General features: G+C 42.6%; 1 protein-coding gene across 3 annotated transcripts in view; it reads right to left on the bottom strand.

Moving 5' to 3' along the window:
* Positions 1 to 3,207: 3,207 nt before the first annotated feature.
* Positions 3,208 to 25,299, bottom strand: part of LOC127616893 (guanine nucleotide-binding protein G(I)/G(S)/G(O) subunit gamma-12-like) — a 28,450-nt gene continuing 6,358 nt past the window's right edge. For 2 of the 3 annotated variants that reach the window (XM_052088707.1, XM_052088706.1), the window contains exons 3-4: positions 6,381 to 6,488; positions 3,208 to 5,642 (exon numbers count right to left, since the gene is read on the bottom strand). In XM_052088707.1, coding sequence (XP_051944667.1) covers positions 5,517 to 5,642; positions 6,381 to 6,473 — 219 coding nt within the window. In that variant the 5' untranslated portion in view covers positions 6,474 to 6,488 and the 3' untranslated portion in view covers positions 3,208 to 5,516. Of the gene's footprint in view, positions 5,643 to 6,380; positions 6,489 to 21,520; positions 21,689 to 25,299 lie in introns of those variants that run through there. The other variant, XM_052088708.1, reaches the window with a different exon arrangement.

Genomic DNA, 25,299 nt, shown 5'->3' with positions numbered 1-25,299 from the left:
TCTTGCCCCCCCCCCTTTTTTTTTAACACATGACAAAAACATGGCATTTTGAACAGGGGTGTGTAGACTTTTTATATCATGTGAGAACACATTCAAGACTGTCACGTCAACATGGTTCAGCATAATTGGGGAAATTGGGGGTGGGTGGGGGCCAAAGTATAAATAAACTCCCTAGTGGTGATTTAAAAATAACCCAAAACAGCAAATAGTCAGTCGCGGATTCCAAGTATTACCCCGCCCCCGATCCTTGTGGGCCTCTGTGAATCCAGTTGGCACTGTGTGAAAGGTTGCGTGGCGTGTGACTCAATAGTGTGACACCTTGGACAAGGCTCATTTCAAATCGGGGTGGGGTAGCACAGATCGTCCCCCTTGAGGCTTCCGGCGAAAGTGAATCCTAGAAAATTTGTAGGTCAGAGTTCATGTGCAGCTTTTTATCAGGGAGATTCTAAAATAGAGCAGAATTCCACACGGGATGGGGGGGGTGGGCGGTGGTACGTGTGCCCATTGAATGGTGCAGCATAATGTGAACAGGGAATATGTTGCATAAGCCAGAGAACATGTCAAAATCAGCACATTCTTCAAATTTTGAAAGTCAAAGGTAACTTTTAGTGCAAGATATGCGACTTTGCAATGGTTGGTTTAGGGTCCAAAAGCTGATAAGAAAAGAAAAAGTGCAACATGAAAGAAAACATGGCACATATTAAAAGAAAACTGATTTGGTGCACTCCACCCAAAGCGTCTTTCAACGTTTACTCCCTCATCATGATCCATCTCACACTACTCTCACGACAAACGTTATTGACACCAAAGCACTGAAAGGCAAATTCCATTTCAGGGTGGATTTTTCACATCGAGTTTACCGTTTGGGTTTGCTAAAAAATGTAGACGGAAATATTACTCGTGCGTCAACATTACATGTTCTGGTCCATTGCATTTACTTAGGTCCACCCCTCCGCCACCAATAGTGGAACGTTTCAGGCGGTGTAAAGTGTCATGATTCATCAGTCACAGTCATATGACAGTCCTAATTAAATATAATTAAAAATACTTTTTTTAAAGTTTCACTGTAATGATGAAGGGTCAGGGTGGAAAATTCCATCATAATGGATATCATAATGAAGCTTGAATAAAAATGCCACGGTCTCCGCGGATTCGACTTCAAACATGGCTTAATAGAATGTGTCAGTTGTCCATTTCTGATGAAATGTTTCCAGTTTGGAATCACAACTAAAACTGCAGTCGTCGCAAAGGAAAAAAAAAAAGGCAGCGTCACTGAATCACAAGTCTGTTTTGCACATTTCCAGAAGTGGCTGCGGCCACCGCAGGGAGCAAAGTGCCACTACAGTCCGCAAACTCAGAACGCGCCCTCCGCACCCACCCAACAGCCCCGCCCCTCCTTTCCTCCCCACTGACCCCCACCCACCCACATCAATCCACCGCGCTGCTCCCCCCCAACCCCCACATCAGCACATTCCGACACCGTGACACTGTAACTGCCACGCTGGATTGTCACACTGTGGCACATTAGGGCGCATGCGTGCTCTTGCATGTTGCAAGCCGTGCAAAGGCGTTCGGTGGACACTTGATTAGGGACGGCTGATCAATCAGAATTTCGAAGGCGAGACCTGGAGCTAAAGTGTTTGTACAATTATCAAAAATCATCATGCTCACTTTGGATTTTTTTTTCCCCCCTCAGTTAAAAATAAGCCTGGGTATGCCTACCCCAAATGCCTCAGGAATTCTCAAGCAATATTAATATTATTATTATTAATAATAATAACTCTGCACCCATTTTCGGAACCACATATTATCACTAGGTTTATTGTATAACATTAATTAGTATTACACCATAAAAAAATTACCACTTATTCTCCTTAAGGTTATTGTATTAACATTTTTTACAAAAAGACATTAGTTAGCAGCACACTGCAAAAAATTTGGGATGAACTCAAAACGGCAACAAACTTCTCTCACATTTTTTTTTACAAATTAATGTAAAGCCAAAAACAACTTTCTTGTTTTGCGATAGTATTGCCATAAATCTCAACCTTATCCCAACCATAAATCTTATACTTTCAAGTTTTTTTTCTCATCTTTAGTTTCAGGCCCCCAAAAGTTTTTTTTAACAGTGTACTAGTAGTATATTACTTAATTCTAATGTTTATTAATAATTCCAACCTGAGGTTTTACAATGTATCTTCTATTCAATCAAGGAGTTTGTTCAGAACGAACTTTGAAAATGTTTTCTTCAAAATGTGCAGATGCATTTGTAGATTTAGAAATCCATGCATAATAGGAGGTACAACTGGACCACCTGATATTTCTGATGTCATAAATGTGATGCTATTTCAGGCAACAGTTGGTATCCATTCCTGCCGTCTTCCCATTACGTGGAAATGAAGAGAAGAAAATCAGGTCCGGACACAACAAAGTCAGAAACACCAAAGAGGCCACCAACAGAGAATGAAAACAAAGCAGGCATTTTCCCGAAATAGTAACATGACTCTGTGACTGCTAAAAGCAGGGTTTCTACATTTAAATGTATTCAGTGTGGTTTTTAACGGCCCGGTGAGGGAGGCTCAAGGTTTTTCCAGCCCCTAGTTAGATACAGTTTTATATACAGCACATCCACTATTTGCAAAGACTTCTGAAATGTTTTTTTTCAACTCACTCCTCTCCAACAAAGAGCAGAGTGGCAAACTTTTCAAGGATGTCCAATTAGATGCCTTTCTGTGACTCTTCCGGTCTCCCTGATGATATGTGTAATTTACGTTTTTCATGTTGGGATAAACCCGTATAAAAACCTTAGATGCTCTAGTAGGCTTTTCCTGACATTTGTTCTTTTGTAGCAGAAGCTTGAAAGGTTTGACAGTCATTTGGAATCGTTCAGACTTTCCCTCCCTGTTCCAGCTGAAAAAAGTGCCCCAAAGCAGGATATTGATCCCACCATACTTCACTGTGGAGTTGAGGACAAAAACGTTCAACCTTTCTCTCGTCAGACCACTTAACATGATAGGGAATTTTCTTTGTAATAAGAACTGGATTAAAAAAATGGATTAATCTTGGTTTCTTTTTTTTTTTTTTACATGACAAAAAAAAATTGATACTTGAACATGGGTGTGTAGACTTTTGCACCCTCTGTTCCTCTTATCCGCATTTGAAATTAGTAAACAAAATCACACAAGCACAAACAGACAAAACAGACTCTTTCAAGCAGCGATCCTCTGACAACACTTTTTTTTTTAATTGAGATATTGGAACAGGAATAGGAACACTTTGCTTCACTTCGTTCATCTTCATACAAACGTTGCTTTATGAATAATAAAGACGTTCCTCAAAATACAGATTTTGACACGCTAATGGAACAGTTGTACAGTAAAGTTGCTTCACTGACAGAAATGACATGGCAGTGGCAAGCTAAACATTTCTTAAGAGGTTGATGGGAATTATTGCAAACAAGGGGAAGCAACTGTTAAGAGACCAAACCACCCCCCCGAAACAATCAGTTAGATAACAATAACTACGGAAAAGAGAAGCACCATGCGAAACCAATGGGATATGAGAGGCTTTGCACCACGCACAGACACAAAGATGGCACCGTACACTTTTACGCTATTATCAAAAATGATTCCCATCCTGCAAATTCAACCACAGTTCTCCCAGTAAGTGTTCTACAAGGCAAGCATAAGTAAGGCGATTAAGTGTGACAAGTTTTGTCGAACTTTTTTTTTTTTTTTTGGTTCAATGGACCACCAGATTCTGGACAGATGAGCATGTTTCCACCATTAGTGCAGTCCAGCAGACAGTTTTGCTATTTTTGGTACCCTACCACTTGGGTACCAAAGTTTACGACAAACCTTTTTTGCTTACGGCCAGTTTTTTTGTAGATTAGGTCTAAAAAAAATAAAGGAAAAATACTAAAATTGTGAATGTAACACATGTAAAAGTGTTCGTTTTAGTAATACAATCGTGGCATTTTTAAAAATTGTTTCAATTATGATTTTTAGGGGTGCAACTAATGATTATTTCAATAAAAGATTCATCGGAGAATTTTTTTAAAATCTATATTTTCCATCCTTTTATTCAAAAACGTGAATATATTTTAAATCAACATAACTTACGTAAGTCAGGCACTGGTTTGGTCCGTAACAGGTCGGAAAGACACAAAAAATGTCAATGGTTGTTTTATTTCGATTTGATAATCGGGCCACTCTCATGGAGGATAACCGAAACGGAGGAGATTTACTATCGAGAAGCGGGAACTCTGAAAATTTGGACAATTTTGAATGAAGAAAGGAATGGAACCTATTCATCGATGATCAAAATGAATGATCAATTTGAGAATGAATTGGTTGCAGTTTTATTGATGAATCGTTGCACCTCGAATAATCACCCAAGTACAGTGGTGCCTTGAGATTCGAGTTGAATTCGTCCCGTGACCGCTCTTGTCTTTTTTTTCTTTTCCACATGAAAAACTGCAGGCAGCCATAATGACCTGCAGAAAAAAATTGCTCTCCATATAACCCGCAAAAACGGAAAACGTGAGCACAAAAAAGGGGGTGAAGCGCGCTTGGATCTCAAATTTTTGCTCTTACCTCAGGGCAAAAAAAAAAAAAAACAAGTGATGGCTCATGTGGATAAAAAGTTATAAGTCAAGGCACTTGTTTGTATCACAAGGCACCACTGTAGGTCATAAACAAAATATATAGTATGTAAAATGGTTAAAGTGACAATTTCCTGAAGTAAATTAATTTAAAAAATATACTTCAGTGAAGCGATTTTAGGGAGGGGAAAACGGCTAAATGAAGGCAACACCGTGGAAAGAATTATCCGCAGGAACACATTTCGATCGTGAATTACGACGTTTAGCTTTTTCAAATTCATAGACAGGTTATGATGTCATGTCTTGGGCTTTATTTGTTGGATACAGCTGTCACCATAGCACCGAACATTGGAAACGACAACCCAGCTAAGTCAAACCGGATTATGAGCTCAAGCTCACCTTGAAAAAAAACCCTGAATCTTCAACTATCCGAACATTAAACATTAAAGGTTGCCGGTGGAAATTTTGTAAGTGAAGTTGAACAAAAAATAAATAAAAAGGCCCACATGAACCCGCAGAGAGATGCTAACAGTCGCTGCCCATTACGAGAAATCACAAAGCCGAGGACCGCCGGTGACTCCAGGACGTGCCTGTTGCCATGTTAATTCGTTGCAGCCAAAGGCTTGCTAGTGGTCATCATAACAGACCCAAGAGTGGCACAGCGATTAAAGACTTGAGTGTTGGAGCCGCAGAAACACTTTCTTTGTTCTGTCCAAAAGAAAAAAAAATGAAACGAAACAAGCCAGAACACAAAAGCAGGGTTGCGTCAGTAATTTGTTAACACAAAAAGAGATGAGCCCGTGGTAATAATACGATCACGATCCACCCCTCGCTCCTCCCGACAAACAGAACAGAAACAGCGACATTAATAAGCCAAAAACGACTCCCATCAAGGCACGAGTGGTATCAACTCCTACAATATAGTGCAGGGCTTTTTGTCCTTAAAGGGATTGTCTGAGGCGGGGATGCCCATGAGGAGAGGATCGGTTTTGGAGTGATCATTGCAGTAATTCATAAGGTCCGCGGAGGCCTTGGATACCTGCGGGCGGAGAAAGAAATTCAAACGCTTGCACAAGTGAGAGCAGAGGACCTGTTTGCCACATGGCACATCCGAGTGGGATTCAAAACGCTTTCTTCTTCCCGGTACCGTATTTTCCGGATTATAAATCGCATTTTGGGGGGGATTTATTGAATAAAATCCAACACCAAGAACAAACATGCCATCTTGAAAGGCAATTTAAAATAAAAATAAAATAGAGAGCAACAATTGTACGATATGCTAACGTTACATGACGCGTAAACAACGAACTGAGAACGTGCCTGGCATGTCCATGTAACATATTAAGAGTTGTTCAGATAACGATAGCGCAAAGAACATGCTAACAAGTTTACCAAATCATCGCTGTCACTCCAAATCACTAAATCCGACGAAATCTTCCTCCTCTGTGTCACTTTTAAACAATTCCGTCAACACCGCAGCTAGAAAATGCCGTACTTCCACTTCTACGTCGCTTACGTCAGACTCATCGCCGACTTATCAACAGAGGCCTAGAGCGCCCTCTTGCGGTTTAATGTGAAAAATAACACGTGAAACGATATGATAATGTGTCAATAATTTCACACATAAGTTGCTCCAGAGTGTAAGTCCCGGGCAAACTACGGAACCCCCTCCCCGCCTGAGATTTATAATCCGGAAAATACGGTACATAAATTGTAAATTTACATACATTAAGAAAGTGTCGATATACCGCAGGAAAGTTTTTGGAAGTGAATGTACCTTTATCCTCTCGATGTTGGCCTCTATCCTCAGCTGCTGCACAGTCCGCCTGGCATGGGCGATGTTGTTAGAACTGTGAGCCTTCGAAGACATCCTGGGCAATCCGCGCTAGGAAGAAACAAAAGCAGGCACACGCTTTGAGTATGGGACATAGCGCCAATGTTTCCAAACGCTTATGGAGGTGAGCCGCATATTTTCCATCGGAAAAATATCACAGCACACTGGCTAACATAACATTTCCTAAAAAGTACTCCAACACTGTCAGGAAACATCACTAGCATAGATAGATGATCAAAGCTTCGCTTATAGTACCGTATTTTCCGCATTATAAGGCGCACCAAAAATCATTCAATTTTATCAAAAGCCGACAGCGCGCCTTATAATCCGATGGGCCTTATATATGGATCAATACTCAGGATTTCTTGGACATAGTATTTTAACTGTTCTGGAAAGAGCTTCGTTACAGCTGCAGCGGTTGTGAAAGCTCTCTACAAATAAAGCTGTATTGTATTGTATCGTATTCCCCTCAACGTTGCTCCATCTAGTGGATGTATAACGCAACCGCAGCCACTATTGTAGCGCGCAGTGCACATTTATTTATTTTTTTATTGAACCATACTGAGCAATCGACAAAAAAAAAAAAAATCATTATTGGAGACGGTTGCGATTCTTTCTCAAGGTTAGGATCTCTTATTTGTAACAGCCATTTAAAAACATATTTCAATTTAACCACATTTGTGCACAACATTTATTAAAGTTTCCGGTATCATGGTACCACTCGACTACTCACAGCAACACTTGTAGCTTTCTGATGGAAAAACTGAATGAAGGAGCAGAAGCCCCCCCCACCCCCCCCCCCCCCCACACACACAGAACAACGTCAGCATGCTAGTTGTCATGAACAGCAGCTCAAGGCTGTAAATCAGCAAAGGGACCGTGGAAAGAAACAACACTGTCGGGTTTATGAACGTCATTTCATCTTCCACACTTCCTCTTGCTTCATTGTTCCCAGAAGTGACATTTCTTTTCTCTGGCTCGGCGCCACATTATGCTCACAAGACAACTTCATTGCAGACACATGCACGACAATTATATCCGATATGCATTCAATTATTTGACTTCTGAAGTTCACAAATGAAATGAATGAAATCATCCAGGGAATTTTTCTTCCCACATCGAACCCGAATGCAAGGTCAAGACTCCAGCATTGAAACGTGCAACTGAATGGTGGATATGTGTGTGTGTGTGTGTGTGTGTGTGTGTGTGTGTGTGTGTGTGTGCGGGGGCTGCAACAGGTCGAACTTGTGATTCCGCTTCCTGCAAATGATTTACAGAGATGATGGGAACAAGCCCGGACCCGTCTTCCATGGCATGTGGGAGCTGCGTGTGCGTGTCCAGTTGCGCCGTTCCTCCCTCCCTGCAAGCAGACTTCCTCTAACTGCAAGTTTGGTTTCTCAACACAATAATACACGCATTACTCCCTTGAGCACATTCTGCAACACACTTTTCTTCTTGAGACACATTCCGCTTACGGCAAAAACATCTTTATCGGGCAACAGGAAACTTCTCATAAGGCTTCCCCTTCTCGAGAAATGCACGTGGAAAAACTGTTTCAGGGCATGACAAAGTGAAAAGAGAATTTTGCAGGAGATAAGAAGTACTTGCAGAAACAAAAGAAGGGCCTTTTAAAAGCGTGACACGCATGTACTTCATTCATGGTTAACAATGCAATCGGTGACAGTAGGCCGTCAAGTTGGACAAGGCGAGCAACCGACCAATTTGTACGCTCGCATTCTAGAATGCAAACGGAAAGCTGCACATTCTCCAGTGTTGACGCTCTGTTCCGGGCGGGCACCGCAAACCTGTTTTCCCGAAAATGCGGTGCGCTGTGAAAATTCCATTGCCAGGTTCTGGAGTCTGCGTCAGTACTTGGGACGCATGCTGTCACTCAATGAATGTTTGAATATTCGTTTTCTGTTTTCACTAAGGCGGCCCGGTGGCCGTGTGTTTCGCGCGTCGACCTCGCAGTGCAGAGGTACCGGGTTCGATTCCAGCTCCGGCTTCCCTGTGTGGAGTTTGCATGTTCTCCCCGGCGTGGGTTTTCTCCGGGTACTCCGTTTTCCAAAACTAGTTATCCATTCATTGTATATGTAAAATATGAGGCGGCGATTAAACCTTTATACAGTTTCACAATCATAATGGCCCTGACCGTGACCATAATGCGGCCCGCGACAAAAATGAATTTGACACCCCTGGCTGATTCACACAGCAAAGTCATCGCCACGAAACGCTCTGCGCTTTCTCACAAAGGCGAGGTGGCGAGAGGCGAACAGGGCACCAAAATCCTTTCATCCAGGCAGGATGAGTGAAGGAGTCAGTCTTGTCGTGCGAGTTTATTGAGAATAACGAATGACCTGGGTTTTTTTTTGTTAGTTTTTTTGATTACGTTTCTGCAAAGTTAGCAGACTTTTTTGTTTGATACCAGCAAAAAATTTTCACAATGACGCAATTTCAAATGATGTCTCATGTCAAAGGTATACATCAAGGTCATTGACTGACTGAGTTGTTTTCACCCAAATAATGTGAAGGTGACAATGAAGTAAGGAAGGAATGACAAAAGAAGAAGAAGAAGAAAAAAAGAATGTCACTCCTTCCTCATGAGGGACCCTACCTGCTTATGACGAGTTAATGACGCTTTCATTGCTTTTCTGGTCAACAATTCATTCTGCCCAAAGTGCTTGCTAACCCCCCCCAAAAAAAGAGAAAAGAAAACCGCATTCTTAATCACACTGCTGACTGGGAGGACCGAGGAATGGGGGAATGAAGAAACTCAGCCTTTTGTGTGAACTGGCAGTGAGAAAGATGAAACAATGAGAGGCCAGATTTTCAATCCGAAGAAAAACTGTCAAGCTTTACTGTAACTTGAGAACAAATGGAACAATTCGTTTTCTTCTCGAGGGCGCGCAAATTGCGGGAAGACTTCAAAGTCACTAAGCAACCATTTAGCTGGCATGTCAACTCGGGCGAAGTGTGAAATCTCTGTGATGTGACGCCAGTAGCTAATTGAGCCACTGGTCCGACTTCAACTGCAACTGGAAGGTAAGGTATGTTTGAGTGTGCATGTAGAAGCCTTGCACTTAAAAAAAAAAAATCCTCAGAAATAGACCACCTCTTGCAGCCCACTCTAACAAACACACACACACACGCACACACATAGTGGACCACCAGAGCAGTTCTGCCACACTGCTATGTTGTACCTTTTACACACACACACACACACACGCATGCACACACACACATACACATGCACACACGCACACACACGTGTTTCATTAAGACAGCGTTCAAAGAGCGAAGAACAGAGCAGCCTTATGACTCAGTCCCGTTCAGAGCTACACTCCAAAGAAAACTCTTAAATTTTGCTGCTGACGAACACAAATGGGAACCGCTAAAGTGTAAAAGAAGATGCAGCCCGGTCGAGCATACAGTCTGTGTGGTCCTGGAGGGTCGTATCAAGGCTTTACAAGCCGCCCTGAAAACGTTTTTGCCCCATTCCTGATTTTCACTTTCTCTGCAAATAAGATTTGCCAGAAAAGTTCCAGGACTGGCGTCACAGGAGACAAACGCTAATGACAAAATATGCACGTTTCCCTGCAATGTAATCACTTTGGAGTACAGCAATTGCAACTTCAGCTTTCTGCAGGCCTTATTCATTGTCAGGTTGTCAAACGATGAGCGGACTGGGTGACGATGAGTCCCGCAAGACCCGTCGTCACCAGTGTTGAGTCGTGGACCTTCTCGTGCAACCTGGAGACCGAACGGAGACTTCAGTGGAAGAGTCCGATCACGTTCTTTGATTTGATGGCCATTGCCCACTGTGCCAGAGGATCATTTGCGAGGTAGGCGAAAGCTGTAGCAGGACAACGAATGGCTGCTTAAGCATGCCACCGGCTAGCAATGCTTGGAGCAAAGAAAAACTCATGTTGGAGTAACCTCCCTACTCATCAGCCCTATGTGAAGAAGTAATTGCCTCCCTCTTGTTGAGGCCTTGCATGAACTGTTATTAACTATTGTTTTTGCAGAATGAAATTTCACAGGCCTCACCCAGGCCTGTATTATTGCTGGACTTGTCGAATATAAGTAATCACTTAAAGAGTACCTTTCAGACAAAATGAAGTAGGTTCGAAAATCTCAAAAAGAAACATTAAGCCTCGTAATTAAAGAAGAAATGAGAAACAAAGGCCTTTGGGAGTCCAGCAGACAATAGTCACAGGAACAGGAATAGTCCACAGGAACAGTCAAACTTTCCTAAGGGTGGTCGAGCATCCAAATGTACTTTAAGAGAACAAAGATGACTCAACCGAGAGGTCAGAAAAACCAACAAAAAAAACCCCCTCATAAACAGAATAACATCCAAAGACTTCACCGGTCTTGCTTGGGATTATTATTAATGACTCAACCATGAAAATGACACTGATAATAACACTCGCTAATAATAATGATAACAATAATAATACAAGACACAAGTTACACTTGTGGTACAGTTGTTGTATAAAAACAAAAGAACAAACAAAATTTGCTCGAAAAAGAACATCATGTCAACAGTCAAAACTTTGTGCTGGAAGTGAAATGCTCGGGGCTGCTTTCCTACCTCAAGACCTGGACAACTTGCTCCGAGTAGTGGAACGATTAATTCTGGTGAACATCTTACCATCAGTTTGTGACCTTAAGCGCTCAAGCGCTTTTGGATTATGAGATTGTTAAGGAATTATTCCGCTAGAAGTAGTAGTAGAATGAGATATTAGATATTATAAGCGAATGTAAAGAAATAAAGCGCGTGTACTGTAGTAGTAGCCATTAAGGGCCCCAGTTTGTTTGTCCTAAAAAGTCCTTAAAAAAACGGCTAAAAGTGTTTTGACAATTGTGGCTCTCTCATAAATCTCGGTAAATCAGGGCGCTTGTAAGTCCAGGTAAGTGGGACTGTTGACAAAAGCGGTCAACAAAGCCTCACTGCATGTCCTCACCCTCATTTCCCCTTTATGACATCCGATAGCAGTTTGCATCCGCGTGAAAGCAATCAATTAACTGCACTGTAATTCAGGCTTTAGGAGAAAGTAACAGTCCCCAGAGTTTGTATTGTGAGCGCGTCAAAGCGGGATCATGCTCAATGTTTCTAAGCCACTCCAAATTCGAGTCGGTGTGGTAAACACTTGTCGTTAAGGGGCAGGGCCTGGTGTGGTGACATGCGTCTGAATGTCTGGGCAATTGGCCACACGCAAGGGCATCACAGCACCCTAATTGCTCCATTTTCTTTGTCACGTCACTCAAGCGGCGGCTTTTAATACTGTACATTCATGACTGAATGTAAGTGACGACCAGTGTGAGTAACAAATGCCAAAATGGAGTGTAGACTGACTTCTGCTATTTTGAACAAAAGGAAAGTTCAAAGACCTGGACTCCAGCCACAAAGTAGTCGAGTGGCTGCTGCTTCTGTCACAGCCGCGCGCATATAAACACACACATCCTCCCTCTCATGTGGACCACTCCCAGCACAAACTGCGCAAGCAGGACTTTCCCAGTCTGAGGGCCAAGCTAACAGTAGCCTTCTCATGCTCCCTGTCGCCAGTCAGCACTTTTCCAGCTGAGTGAGAAACCGTCGCCAGCTACACCTTCCACATGACCCCGACACTTCACATCAATTCTGGGCAGTCTTCCCCCCGCCGTTGTATAAACACCGACGTGCTCTTACTTGGTTACCCTGTTTATAAAACGCAGTAATACTCAGTCATCAGTCCTGTTGTTTACGAGCCAGAGGGGTTGGTGAGACTTACTGTGAGAGGGGTGAGGCAGCGACTAAATTGTGTGGCCAAGCACTTGTTCATGCTGTGAGAACCACCAGTGACATCATTACTTTCCCACCAAGAAAAAAAGAGAAAAAAAGAAAGCAGTTTCTGTTTATGGCTGCTTTCTCTGACATTAACGTGCAATTGTCTTGACTTGAGACTTGGAGAAGTCACATCATGAATAAATGATATTTTGGGGACACTGTTGCAAAACATTGGCCCTATCAAACACGTATTCTGTCATATATGTAAAAGCCCGTAGTGTACGTTTTTGTTTCCTTAAGTTCATGCACAGATCTGCAACTGATCTCATCGAAATTGACATGCCGAGCCACTAGTTACCAAAATAACTTTGCGAGGAAGCAACTGGAACTGCAGCTATTGAAAAGATTTTCAGAATCAATTACTGTACTGATGATTCCATGGATTATTTGAATAAAAATTGGTATTGGAGCATGAAACAACAAAATATGCACGAGGTGGAGGTATTATTGTTACGTTCCACACTAAAATATCCGTTTGACTGTGTGTGTGTGTGTGTGTGTGTGTGTGGTGAGTGACACGGGAGTTAAACATCAATATACTGTAGTGTAGTGAGCTCAGGTTAGCTAGGTTAGCCAGTCAGTCAGTGTATGAATATGCTTATTAGTCATTGTTGGGATACCATTTTTCAATAAAGCGATTGAAAGTGCACAAGCAGCTGATAAAATCAGAAAGAATAAGAATACAGACCTGGAGTAATTTGTACCGAAAGAAATAAGACCGCAACTTGATTTTGACACCATGAAACCACCAACAGGCGGCTGATGGAACTGCAGGCGGTTTATATGCAGTACAGTTGTACCTCTACTTACGAACGTCTCTTTAAACGAAATTTTCAAGTTACGAAATGCCTCAACAGGAAAATATTGCCTCGTTACGAAACAAATTTTAAGATACGAAACTGAACCTGAACGCAACATCCGTTTAGCTAAGTAAAGGTACCACCGTACTCTCAATTTTGTGACAGTTCTATATACCAACTTACTTATTTTGTTGGTTTTCAAGTTCTATTTCCATTACTTCCAGTGGAAAAAAACATGCTTTTGAAACCAAACAAATGTTATGTTGTTGACCGATATCCCAAGGGAACGGATTATGTTTAACCTCAGTGGTTCCACTGTAGAGACAAAATCTTATCAGTTGCACACGAAGTGAGAGGTCAGCTGAAGGAAGAGGGGGAAAAATAGCTGGCGACGTGGTGTTGGGTGCAAGGGCTCTGACGAGAGCCAGAACGGCAGCACCACCCTGCAACGGCAGGTATGGTTCCAGAGATAAGTGGAGCTGACACGACCCCACCCACGTTGCACATGTCGAACAAAAGGAAATTCTGGGAAAGGCACATGTTCTCTTATGCCAGCAGGCCTGCAAGAATGCAGCTGGGTGATCAGCTGAGAGGTCTCCATTATTCCTTGAAAGAAGATTTCTTCGAAAAACGTGGGTGTGCAAAGGTTAATGGGTACTCGGTTAAACATGCACTAGTGCAAGAAAACAACTCTGTCCGTCCTGCATTCCTGTGAAAAAAAAAAAATCCAGTTCAACTTGAAAGGCCATACGTTCGCCTCTTTGAACCGAGCGCAACAGATCAGGCTCGCGGCTCCAAAAAGGACAAATGAAAAAAAAAAGTGTCGTTTAATGTGAGTGTTATGTGCAAACTGTCTAGACAGAAGACTAGACGGGACTCACTTCCAAACCCTCGATTCATGCGCAATTGCTTGTGGCTCACTTCAACTGTGCCATGACAGCTGTCTAGTGCATTAATCCCCGGCTACTTGTGAACCAGCCCTGCTGCAAAATTGTATCATTTCCAAAATAGTGGCATCTTGAGATACCAGTGACCAGTCTTAGAAGTTTTCAGACATTGTTCCGCTGATTTCATGCCTTGAATTGCATGCATAAATGTGAGTACCGAGTGCTTTGTGGTGGCAGGGGACTGAGATCACTTCCCAACAAGCAGCAGTTGGGCAGATGGCAGTGACTTCAAAAATGAGACTTCAAGCTATTGCCACTCCCAATTGAAGTTTGCAGTCAAACTAAACATAAAACAAAGAGAATTGTGTGTTGTGAACGCCTCAGAAAAGTCAGTCGGCTTATTGCTCACAAACAATGCAAAATGCCTCAGATGGGCTATCGAATACATCCATGTTGCCGTGTTAAAACTAAGTGACAGATATCTGAACACAAACGGTGCACAAACATATGCAGACATTCAAAAATTCACGGCCATATATTCTTTATCATCAGCAAAAAAAAAAAAGTCACTGAAAGTAGTCACAGTCGTGAAACTCTTCGTTTGTGTCTGCGTGACTGTATTAGTGGCCGTCGTGATATATATATACAGGTATATTTTTTTAAATCATCATAGTTGCCGCTTTTTGAAACAGCCCGACTAAATTATTTTGAGAGAATAAAATACAGTTAGCTGTCACGCAGCTAACTGCAACATATATATATATATATATATATATATATATATATATATATATATATATTAAAGGATTAATTATACATTGCATCCTCGAATGCTGAGATATTCAGCGCAAATAGGTGAATCTGTGAAGAATGAACTATGAATATGCAGGGTAGCACAGACGAGATGGCGGATCAAGTCTGCTACAGCTTTCACAACAACTAAGTTTAAAAAACGTTCAATCAAGTATACTTTTCCGGCTCCAAAAACAAAGCGGTGTGTCATGTTTGATAAGGTAAGCACATCAGTGAGATAGCCAACCAAGGGAGCTAATCAGTGTCCTCAAACATGCTGATGTTTGGAACAGGATTACGAACAAGACTGACTGCACATGCAGTAGGAACAAGACTGACACGGAGCAACATGTGTGTCAGGGACTGCCTGACATCATGACAGATAAGGGGTGGGGGGGGGGGTACGGGAAACTTCCTGGCTTACAAGGGTTAAACGGGGGCCAAAATTCACACATGGTCAAATCTGAACATGCTCGAAGTAAAAGTGTTTGGTTGGCTTGAAAAGTAGATATTTTGTCAAAAAAGATTGTCGCGTATTCAAAACGGATTCTGGTTGAACTTTAAGGTTGCCACCGTAATGCACACCGGCTTCAGACAAGACGATTGTGAAACAGTATTGCCCTGCAAATCAATTCCATTCGTCAAACTGATGATTTGGCATCGGCAGAAATCTGTAAACTAGTTCTGCATAATAAATTTCTATTTCTTTCTATTACAGTGCAAATTTTATATATATGTATATATATATATACATATATATATCCGCGAGTGCAAATGCATTCATGTAGATGAGAAATACTTGTGCACTTAGTCTTATTCTAGCAGCCCTTACACAAGCAGTGATCCGGGTATTAAAATGTAGCTCCTGAACTGCTGAGTGGGACATTACAAGCTAGCTAGCAGGGTCACAGGCATGCTGTTGGGCTATTGTTGAATTTGCACATGATCAGTTGTACGTTGCACGGTTTAAGCAGGAACGTGGTGGAGGAGAGCGAAGCCAAGGCGGATCCACGCAACATGTGCAGTAGCGGGCCAGTTGCCGAACGAGAAGGCATAGGTAGGACTTTGATTTAGTTGGTGTTCTTTCAATCATGCCGCAAAATGGAGCCATAGCGCTGGCTAATAGGCGGGTAGTAGTCAAGGGAGTACACGTTCAAGTGATGCATCTCAACTGTTCAAAGATATTTGTATGTTGGGGAGAAGCCAAGTTTAGCCTGGGTTGATAGCAGAAGATTAGTCTTTTGTTCCGCTGAGCAACGACGCCATTTTTAATGGATTTGAAATGATATTCAACTGTTGGGGGAACAGGCAGCAGGGAGGGCTTTAAGCGCCTCAATGATATCATTAGCACTTGACTATTTTTGGCGCCGGCACAAACAGGTCGCCCATGTTGTTACTAGCCACCGCGCAGGCAGATTCGGCCTAAAATGGGTGCCAGCTGGGTATCATCCAAATGATCAAGGTCCCTGCAGTTTCCAGCGAGGTGCCTAGGAGCCTCCGGTTCCCCAGTAATAGGCCATTATCAAACCCAGAGCTGCCCAAAACAAACACAGGCATGTGACAGATAATACCGCTCAGACGTCACTGCAGACGCACGGTGACATGCAAAAGACAAAGGCAACCAAGGCGGAGAAGGTGCCATGATGAATTCTATGCTTTGTTCTCAGAAAACAAATACCGCACACGCCAGCTCTATTGCAGTACTTAAGTTTTTTTTTTTTTAATGGCTTTTTATAGCATACATGCAAGTGTGAATTTAAGGTTGCTTTAGTGTGTGGCGCCATGTTTTGCCACAGCAGGCCTGGTTGTAATGAGTTCCACTGGGAGAGAAGAGTTAAAAAAAAAAAAACAGTAATGCTCTCTTGGTCTGGAACCCCGAGATAAACTGGGGTTCACTGTTGTGTTGTTATTTAAAAAAATAAAAAAGTGACATCTGCTGCAAAGGACTTGAATAGTGAGGCAGAGAGGCGCTGTAAAAAGGGCTGCGACTCGGGAGAGATAAGACTTCATGTCAGTGTGTGCACGCGTGTGCTTGGATGTGTAAAGGGCTGGAACGTTCTGCAAGTTGTGCAGCTGTGTGTATGTTGCATTTGGACCCGAGCCAAGAATCAGCGGGCCGGCAACAGGAACGCCATAAAACTTAAAGCTATTGTGTGTACGCTGCTATATGCCTTTTTGCCTGCGCTCCCCCCTTGCCTCTGAAAGCTACTATTCACGACAAGGACAGAGAGGGACACTACACAATGGATCTCAATTCTGCCCTGCCGAATGTGGAACAATAAACAAACGAATTCAGTCTTTCCAGTCTCCGCCCAGCGGAGCGGTTGCATGTACAACATGCTCTTTGCCAGCCAAGGTGGAGCTGACGAGGCCAAAGGTCGACCGTGTTGCTCGTAAGCCATCAAACCGTCTCACGTCCCAGCTGGATATGAGGTAGGGAGGGCCGAACAACAATTGCGTACATGGATGGAATAATTGATAACGGCCTGGGACGTCACACAGCTCATTAGAGAGCTGAGTAAAGGTGATTAAAGGCTGCCTGTTTTTCAAGAAAGGGCAAAACATGATTAGTCACGCAGGGTGACATAACTGCTGGTGAAGTGTCTGTGCATCGATGTGAAAATGATTGCATTTATGTCCTTGAAAAGTGACGAGGTTCAAGTCCCAAACTTGCATCGGTGCATCTTACGGGCACTGCCTGATTTTATAGCGAAGCGTGTTTGAAATAGTTCAAAATGGCGATTTAGCAGTTCAGGTTTCATCTTGGTGACAAAGAGGCAGATTGAAATGCAGAACTTGGTAGGGGTTGAACAAATGAATCGACTAGTCGACTTTACAACTCGGCGTCGGCGTTTAAAGCTTCAAGTGGATTAACTGCTAATCTCGTGTTTTGGGGCATCTCGTTTTAATCAGCCTATTTCTCTGTTTGGTCGTCTGCGATCGCACTGCTGTGATTGATTCAGGGTTTTTTCGCCACGGTCTCGTTTCAGTATTATTATCGAGGTACTGTACGCATGTAGTGGATACAAGCTAGAATTTGGGTATCGTGACAAGACTATTTGTACATGTCTAACGGCTTTATTTGTGTACCTGCTGATATCGGCCATCCGTGAAATGCAAATAGAGCATGACAAAGCAAGGCGACAAAGAGAAAAGAACCTGGATTGTTGTTGTATTATCTTAGATCTCAAGTTACAAAAGACACCACTTTGTGTTTTTGCCTCATTACACCATGGGACATTTGAAAAAGTGCTCAGACTGTCTGTGGGAAATTTAGTTGCCTTCAAAGTGCCAGCCTTTGCTCTCTCAGATCAGAGGTCAACAGGTCAACTGGGTCAGTGTGGATTCCCCTCCCCGAATTGGGGTTCTTTCTAAATGTTGTGTACTTAGATGCGAAAACAAGTTTGCAAGAGTACGTGGATCACAGTACAGATGACAACAGATACTTGAAACCTTGAACTCCTGAAGCAGATTGGGGAAGGGGGTGGGGGGGCTTTCCGAGTCATAAACTCTGTCCAAGTCACAGTGGGTCCATCTTGGACAATAGTGCACACTTCCAGAGTGTTATGCGTCTTTCAAACAACAGTCTGTCTTGCCTTCCATGGTGAAGTTCTCACTCACAACGTTGGAGAATAATATGCGCACTGAAAAATCACGTTGCTCCATCAAAATAGCTTAAAAAGAAAAAAGAATAATAAATCAGGGAGACAGGCAAAACTGTCAGTGAGTCCTTATCTCGGTCCAAATTATCTTTCGTCAGGAAAGGACATTTCGGAAGCAGGACAAGAATGACATGCACATGCTTTGAAGACAGTGGGCCGCGCGTGACCATTGCCTGATGTGTAATCTCACAAGATAGAAGTGGAGTAAAGCTTGGCTAACAAGGAGCACATTCCATCCACTGATTCACACCAAAAAAAGGGGGGGGGGGTGAATTTTCTTCACCCAGATTTGACGGCACTCTAAAAATCAGTTACAAACTAAAAAAAAAAACATTTTTTTGGTTTGTGCATCCAAAGATATATATTTGTTTTTTTCTGCATTCCACATGACAGTCTGTCGCAAATTGTGAACATTTGCGAGTGACTGACATCACTACAAAATGGTAGTAAATAACAACGTTAATACAGTTTTTGCCTGTGAATAACCCCGACAGAAAAAAAAAATCCACAAATAGTTGCTGACATACAAAATCTGAATCCTATTAATCAAGATGTCAAACTTCATGATACTTCCTTGACACCAATTACTACTTTCCTATTAGCCCGAGCTTTGTGCGATCATCTGGGAAATTCTGTATATGGCACACAAAACACAAAGGCTCCACAGAAACAAAAACACGTGAATTTGGGAATACAGAAAGACAAATTGGCGGGAATGCGGCCTCGAGGAAGCATGAGACCGACGTAATGTGAGCCAACCTTTCGCGCTGGTTTCAACTCGACACATCAAGAGAGAGAGAGAGAGAGAGCGGGGTCGCACGGGCGCTCACCCAAATAATGCTATCAATCAGGACTGGGTGCATTAATGGCCTCTCCTCCCTCGTCATTTCACACTTTCAAAGACATGTCGGGCGCAGCAAAGGCGCCCCGTGGGTCACACCGAGGCCACTTCCTTTGCCGGCCGCCCCCTCCATCCCTTGAAAAAGTGACATCGACGCCGCCGCCTCCTCCTCTCCTTCTCTTCACTTCCTTTCTCCTCATGCACTCATCGTTTCTCAGCCCAAATGGGTCAGCGCCGAGGTCACAAGGTCCACCTGCGGCACTCATGCATACACGTTTTTTTTTTTTTTAATGCTGGCACACTTAATACACATAGCACACGCGGCGTTATCATTGCAGTACATGCCCTCGTCAAAGCAGCAATGCGAGGGAGCGATTACATGCGATGCAAATGCAACAGCAGTAACGATAACGCTCCCTTAAAGGGGGGATCCTTAAAGCTGCACACACACACACACACACAAATCATATTTACAAAAGCGGCTTTATAAGTCAACGCATGAAGGTCACGTTGCAAGGAGGGAGCTATCGGTGAGAAGGTTTACACAAAGAAATATGTTTCTATGCATTCAGCCATCTTGAAATTTGTGTCGCAAAACCTACAGCCGATTGCGCCGTTGCAAAAAAAATTAAGTGCGCACAATCAGATTAGTGTAAGAGGCCCAAGGAGAGGGAACTTTTTTTTTTCTTAAAGTTCAAGAGGTAACCTACACAAGGAGTCACTGTCGTAGAAATATTTCTCTTTTACCGTATAGGAAGGAGCTTGTTTCACAGTGCACCACACATGAATAAATCAATGACTTAAATAAATGCAAGAGGAACAAAGCTCCGGGGTTCTTTCAAGAAGGATGAGTATAAAAGAGACACCTGATTATGAGGACATTGAGGCGGCGCAAAAGAAAACAAGCCGTCATTGTGCACGGCTTGGGCACCTGCTCACACAAAGACGCAGTGTGGCATGGAACAAAACGTTTGGGAGCCCACAGATGCACCACCAGCCATTTACTACAGGTGCCCGTAAGTGTCAAGACAGGGCCGCAGTCTAAAAGCACGCACGCGCACACAAACTTACTTCCTCAAAGACTCATTAAAGTTCTAAACAAATGCGCATTTCATCAAAATGACAATCTTCCCTCTCGGGGAAGGAACTGCTGCGTGTAACCAAGACTTTTGTGAAAGTCGGGCAGGGAGGGGGGGGGGGGGGGTTGGGGTTCCCTCCCAACCTGTCTGACAGGAAACTGGGTTACACAAGCCGGACTCTGCAAGTTGGACAGGATATGACCAAATTTGGGCAAGTACAATGGAACGCGTGTAATACAACTACTAATCAGAGGAAACAACCTAAAGTTGCAAGAGGTGCGTCTTCCTGTGAGTGGGAGTGCTTCAAACACTGCCACCATCTGCAAAAAAAAAAAAGTGGCGGCTGTTACATATTTAAACCCTCGGCTGGAATGCGCATGAAGCAGGAAATTATGCAGCCAAGTCAATCTGGAGCAGAGGTGGCGGTGCAATCTTAGTTTCTACTTCTTCTGCCTCGTGACATGGATTTAGATTTACTCAACGTTTGTAGTGGGCTGGTGTCAAATTTCTAGAAATAATTTACCGTTGACATATAAGAGCCCGAACTTGGGTTTTTCAAATTGTCAAGATTTGAGGTACGAGTGAGCTTCAGATATGCTACCGCTTGATCGAAGTAAATTAAAAAAAAAAGCAGAGAAACAGTCAACAGAAAGTCTTCCTCAACGGAAGACTTTCAGCCTTTTTTTTTGCACAGCACAACATTCATTTCAAACATGAAGTTGTTAATAGGCTTGTCTCAAAAAATGGTAATTACACTGAAGACCAGTTCATATGTGTTTCTTTCTGTACAGTATTGGTAAAGACTTTCAGCCTTTTTTTTTTTTGCACAGCACAACATTCATTTCAAACATGAGAAGCTGTTAATAGGCTTGTCTCAACAAACGGTAATTACACTAAAGACCAGTTCATGTGTTTCTTTCTGTACAGTATTGGTAAACAGATTAGGAGAGGGGATTGAACGCATTGGAATGTTTTAGTTATCGTTGTGCGATCACTGCTGTAGTTTGCTTTGCAATGTGAGATATTTTTTTGTGCATGTTCAAGTTGCATGACATTGCCACGCTAAAAAGTGTTATTCGTCATACTACGTTCAAGAAAAGATTGCTTTAGAATAATATTTGATTAAAATCAAACATTTTCATTTCAATTGCAAGACTGAATGGGATCATGATTCAGTATTGGCTGGACTCACCTTGTACAGTGTTCATTAGCGCTATGCTGCATGTGCCGGTTACTCCAGCGTCTAAGCTATGAATAACTGATAAGTGAATCATGTGTCAGGTGCACAACATCTCCTCTGAAGGAAAGTCCCGTTTTTAACTCTCACACAATCGCTGCCGACAAGAGAATGAAAGTATAATGGGCACTCTCGGTACAAGCTTACAATAAGGTGGGCCCACCTGTCAATGCCAGAGACAGATGGTCTAATTGTGAGTGTCTGAGAAAAAAGGGTGTGCACCGGAAAGGAAAGACAGTTGGGGTAACTGGAATGTTGATTGGATCTGGAGCAAAAGCTGTCCGCGAGCACCACCAGGTGGCGGAAAGAGGTAACTGCGGATTGAATGGACGCTTCCGTTTTCTGTGCATATTATTTCTCTTCACATGGCTATTTAATTTTAAATCGCGCATTCGGAGCTTAATTGCCGCCAAAAATGTGTAAATAATAAATATAGCTTTGATACACACTTCTGAAATGTAAAACAAAAAATTTTGCTGAAGCTCAGATTGCTTTTAATTATATGTTATTATTCATAATTAATGATATTCAGCTTTGTGAAGAAACTTATCATGTTAATGATTTCTCACAATAATTATCAAAGAAGATTTGGCAAGAGGGAAAATAAATATGAAACACTATGAATCTCTGCAAGTGTTTAAATTTTCAAAAGATGACTTCTACATCACTCTTAGGAAATCGCAATGTCCAATCAATGCTGAGCCCCCCCCCCCCCCCCCCCCCCCGAAGATGCCCACGGGCTCCTCATGCCCATGAGGCACAGTTGGTGACATCTGATTTAAGAAGTGGAAGCTCCCCCTGCTGGCCGTAGAAGCGATGTACAATTAACATCTGTAATTGCACTGGAAATCAGTAAAAATGGTGAGGAACATTCACATAATGCAAACAAAATGGAATATGAAGGGTTGAAAAATAAAAATGAATGGATATTCTACAGCAGGGGTATCCAAGTCTGGACCTTGAGAACCCCTTACCAGCCCATTTTATGTCTCCCTCTTCCATCACACCTGATTCAAATGATCAGGTTCGTTATCAGGTTTCTCAGAACTCGCTGATGAGCTGATCACTGGAATCAGATGTGTTAGGGTAGGGAGATAGGCTGGACAGAGGCGCTTGAGAAGCCGATGTGGGCATTCCAGTTTTCCATATCATGACAAGAGCTGTGAGTCCCAATCCTAAAAATACAGGACAAGGGGCAGAAAACAAAAAATAACTTTCAAATTACAGAAAATGTTTAATCACTCAATTGTTGTATAAATGGAAGCGACGTACAAAATGCACTTCCAGTACTACTCTAAAAAAAATCACCTGTTGCCATCCATAAAACGGAATAAACCATCCATGGCACCCACACATTGAATAAGTACATTTCTTTTTTTTTTTGGAATGTGGGAGGAAACCGGAGCACCCGGAGAAAACCCGCGCAGGCCCGGGGAGAACATGCAAACTCCACACTGGAATCGAACCCGGTACCTCTGCACTGTGAAGCTGACGTGCTAACCACTGGACATCCGGGCCCCCACCACACTACTGAGGATCAAGCGGTTCGAAAAATGGATGGATGGATGGATAAAAAAAGGTTGTGAGACACTGAGCTGGTTATTGTCATCTTCGGTCTCCTTGATGGAAAACAGTCATGTGATTAGCAGAGAGGCGTGGCTGCACAAGGCTGTCTGACCATGACAGCGAGGCCATAAATAGCCCTTCGGTTCTCACTACTGCAGCAGACTCGAAATTATCCTCCATCCATCCATTTTCTGTACCGCTTGTCCTCATTAGCGTCGTGAGTGAGCTATCCCAGCTGACTTTCCAGCCTTCAATGAACCTAACATGTATGTTTTGGGGAAGGTGGAAGGAAGCCAGAGTACCCCGTGCAAAATGTTATACAAGAAGGCCGGAATCCAGATTCGAATCCCAAACGTCATGGACTGTGATGAAGCCATGCCTTCCGCTATAAATAACCTTTAAAGTATTTTGCCTTCTTCTAAATCATTTACCCATTAGTGTCCTATCAGTCCGGAAAAACACAAGCATGCGCACGCTTGCTGGACCCTGTTTGAATATTGGCATCAATCCGTTTTAAAAATGATTAATGGGATCTGTCAAACACAGATAAGGGACCGTAAAATGCTTGGCTTACATTTGGAAAATAGATGTGAATAAAATATTCTAACTAAAGGGGTAGGGTTTTTTTTAAATTGTTTTTTTTAAAGCAACCACCACGCCTAAGGAAAAACAATCTATTTCACAGGGGAATGACACTTGGGCTGAAAGATATGAACAAGAGCTTAGGGTGCAGTGTACACTGACACAAAAATATCTAATGTTAATTAATAAAGCAAACACAGACAAACAAATCCCTCCCACCCTCCCTTTTCCCCTACACTACTCGCGATTGACTTGGGACCAGTCCGCGGGCTCCCAGTCGATGGTCGAAGGTATGTTCATGTCATTTCTTGCTCTCCGACAGGAGAGTCATGCTTATTCACCAAGGAGACCCGTCTCATGAGTGCGGTGTGTACATCCACGGTCAATTATCACAGAAACATAATGTTCTTGATGCCCAAAAATAACATCGACTGAGCCGACACTGGTCTGGATAGTCCAGAATGAATAAGAGTAGCAGCACAACTTTGACAAGATGGACTTGCCATGTTTGGAGACAAAGGAAGATAGTGTGCAAAGACAACTTGGGAACAGCAGCCGCATCATGAGGCAACACCGCAAACCAATTTCAGTGCTTCAGAAAGCACCACAGGCAAAGAGAACATCGACAAAGTTGAGCGATTAATGGAATACTAATCACTGGGTGTGCAGTAAATAACGTTCCAGTGATGATAAAATATAAGCGGTTCATTTTTATCTTGGGACCATTTAGCATCTAAATACAGAAAGAATGCGATTGACTATGCCGAAGATTAGATAACATATCTCTGGTGTTTGGCTGAAACCTCCTAAATTACAAATTGGTCAATTTCTTATATTACTTTTTAAAATCTATACTATTGGTCAGTCTATATGTGCAGGGGTTACCTTTTTTGGTAACAAATTATTGATTGAACTTGGTTGAATTACTACAAATTTAATGGTTGAACTACGTGTTGGGAGTCTCCTGGAACGGGCTATTTTGGAGGCATGCAATGTCTGCAATGTAGCGATTTACAGAGGCATTAGGTAATGTCCCTTAAATCTCAAGTCTTAACCCCGTTTCAAATAAGTTCCAAGTTACTGTGGCAGAAAAAAAAGAAAAAAAAAACAAGACACTGATTTCAAGACAAGCCCTTGCCATCTTATCAGATAGTTACCCACCATGTGTAAGGTCACTGGTGTCAAACCCAAGGCCCGCGGACCAGCTCAGGCCCGGTGCATCGTTTTATGTGGCCTCCGGAAAGAAAATCATGTATATCAGCTGGCATGATCCTTGCACAAATCTGTACCAAAATGTCAAATTGTCATGTGTATTAAGTAACGTTGAGATTTTTGCAATTATTTAGTTCCCCTGTTTAGAGTTACTTTAACAATAATTGACAAACTATTATAGTCGACTTGGCTGATTTCAAAACTAGCAATCCACTAATTTGCTGTGTACAAGTAATCATGCAATGAGACGATTAAACATTTTTGTGGTTTCACTGCGTTATAACGGCCCTCCGAGGGAAGACTTCAAAGTGGCCCGTGACAAAAATGGGTTTGACACCCCTGCGCTAGGTATAGTTTTTCACACTCCGAGGACA

This window comes from Hippocampus zosterae, chromosome 15, assembly GCF_025434085.1.
Source record: "Hippocampus zosterae strain Florida chromosome 15, ASM2543408v3, whole genome shotgun sequence".
Taxonomy (NCBI): domain Eukaryota; kingdom Metazoa; phylum Chordata; class Actinopteri; order Syngnathiformes; family Syngnathidae; genus Hippocampus; species Hippocampus zosterae.
The sequence above is the reverse complement of the archived record's forward strand: the minus strand, read 5'-3'. Positions and strand labels throughout refer to the sequence as shown.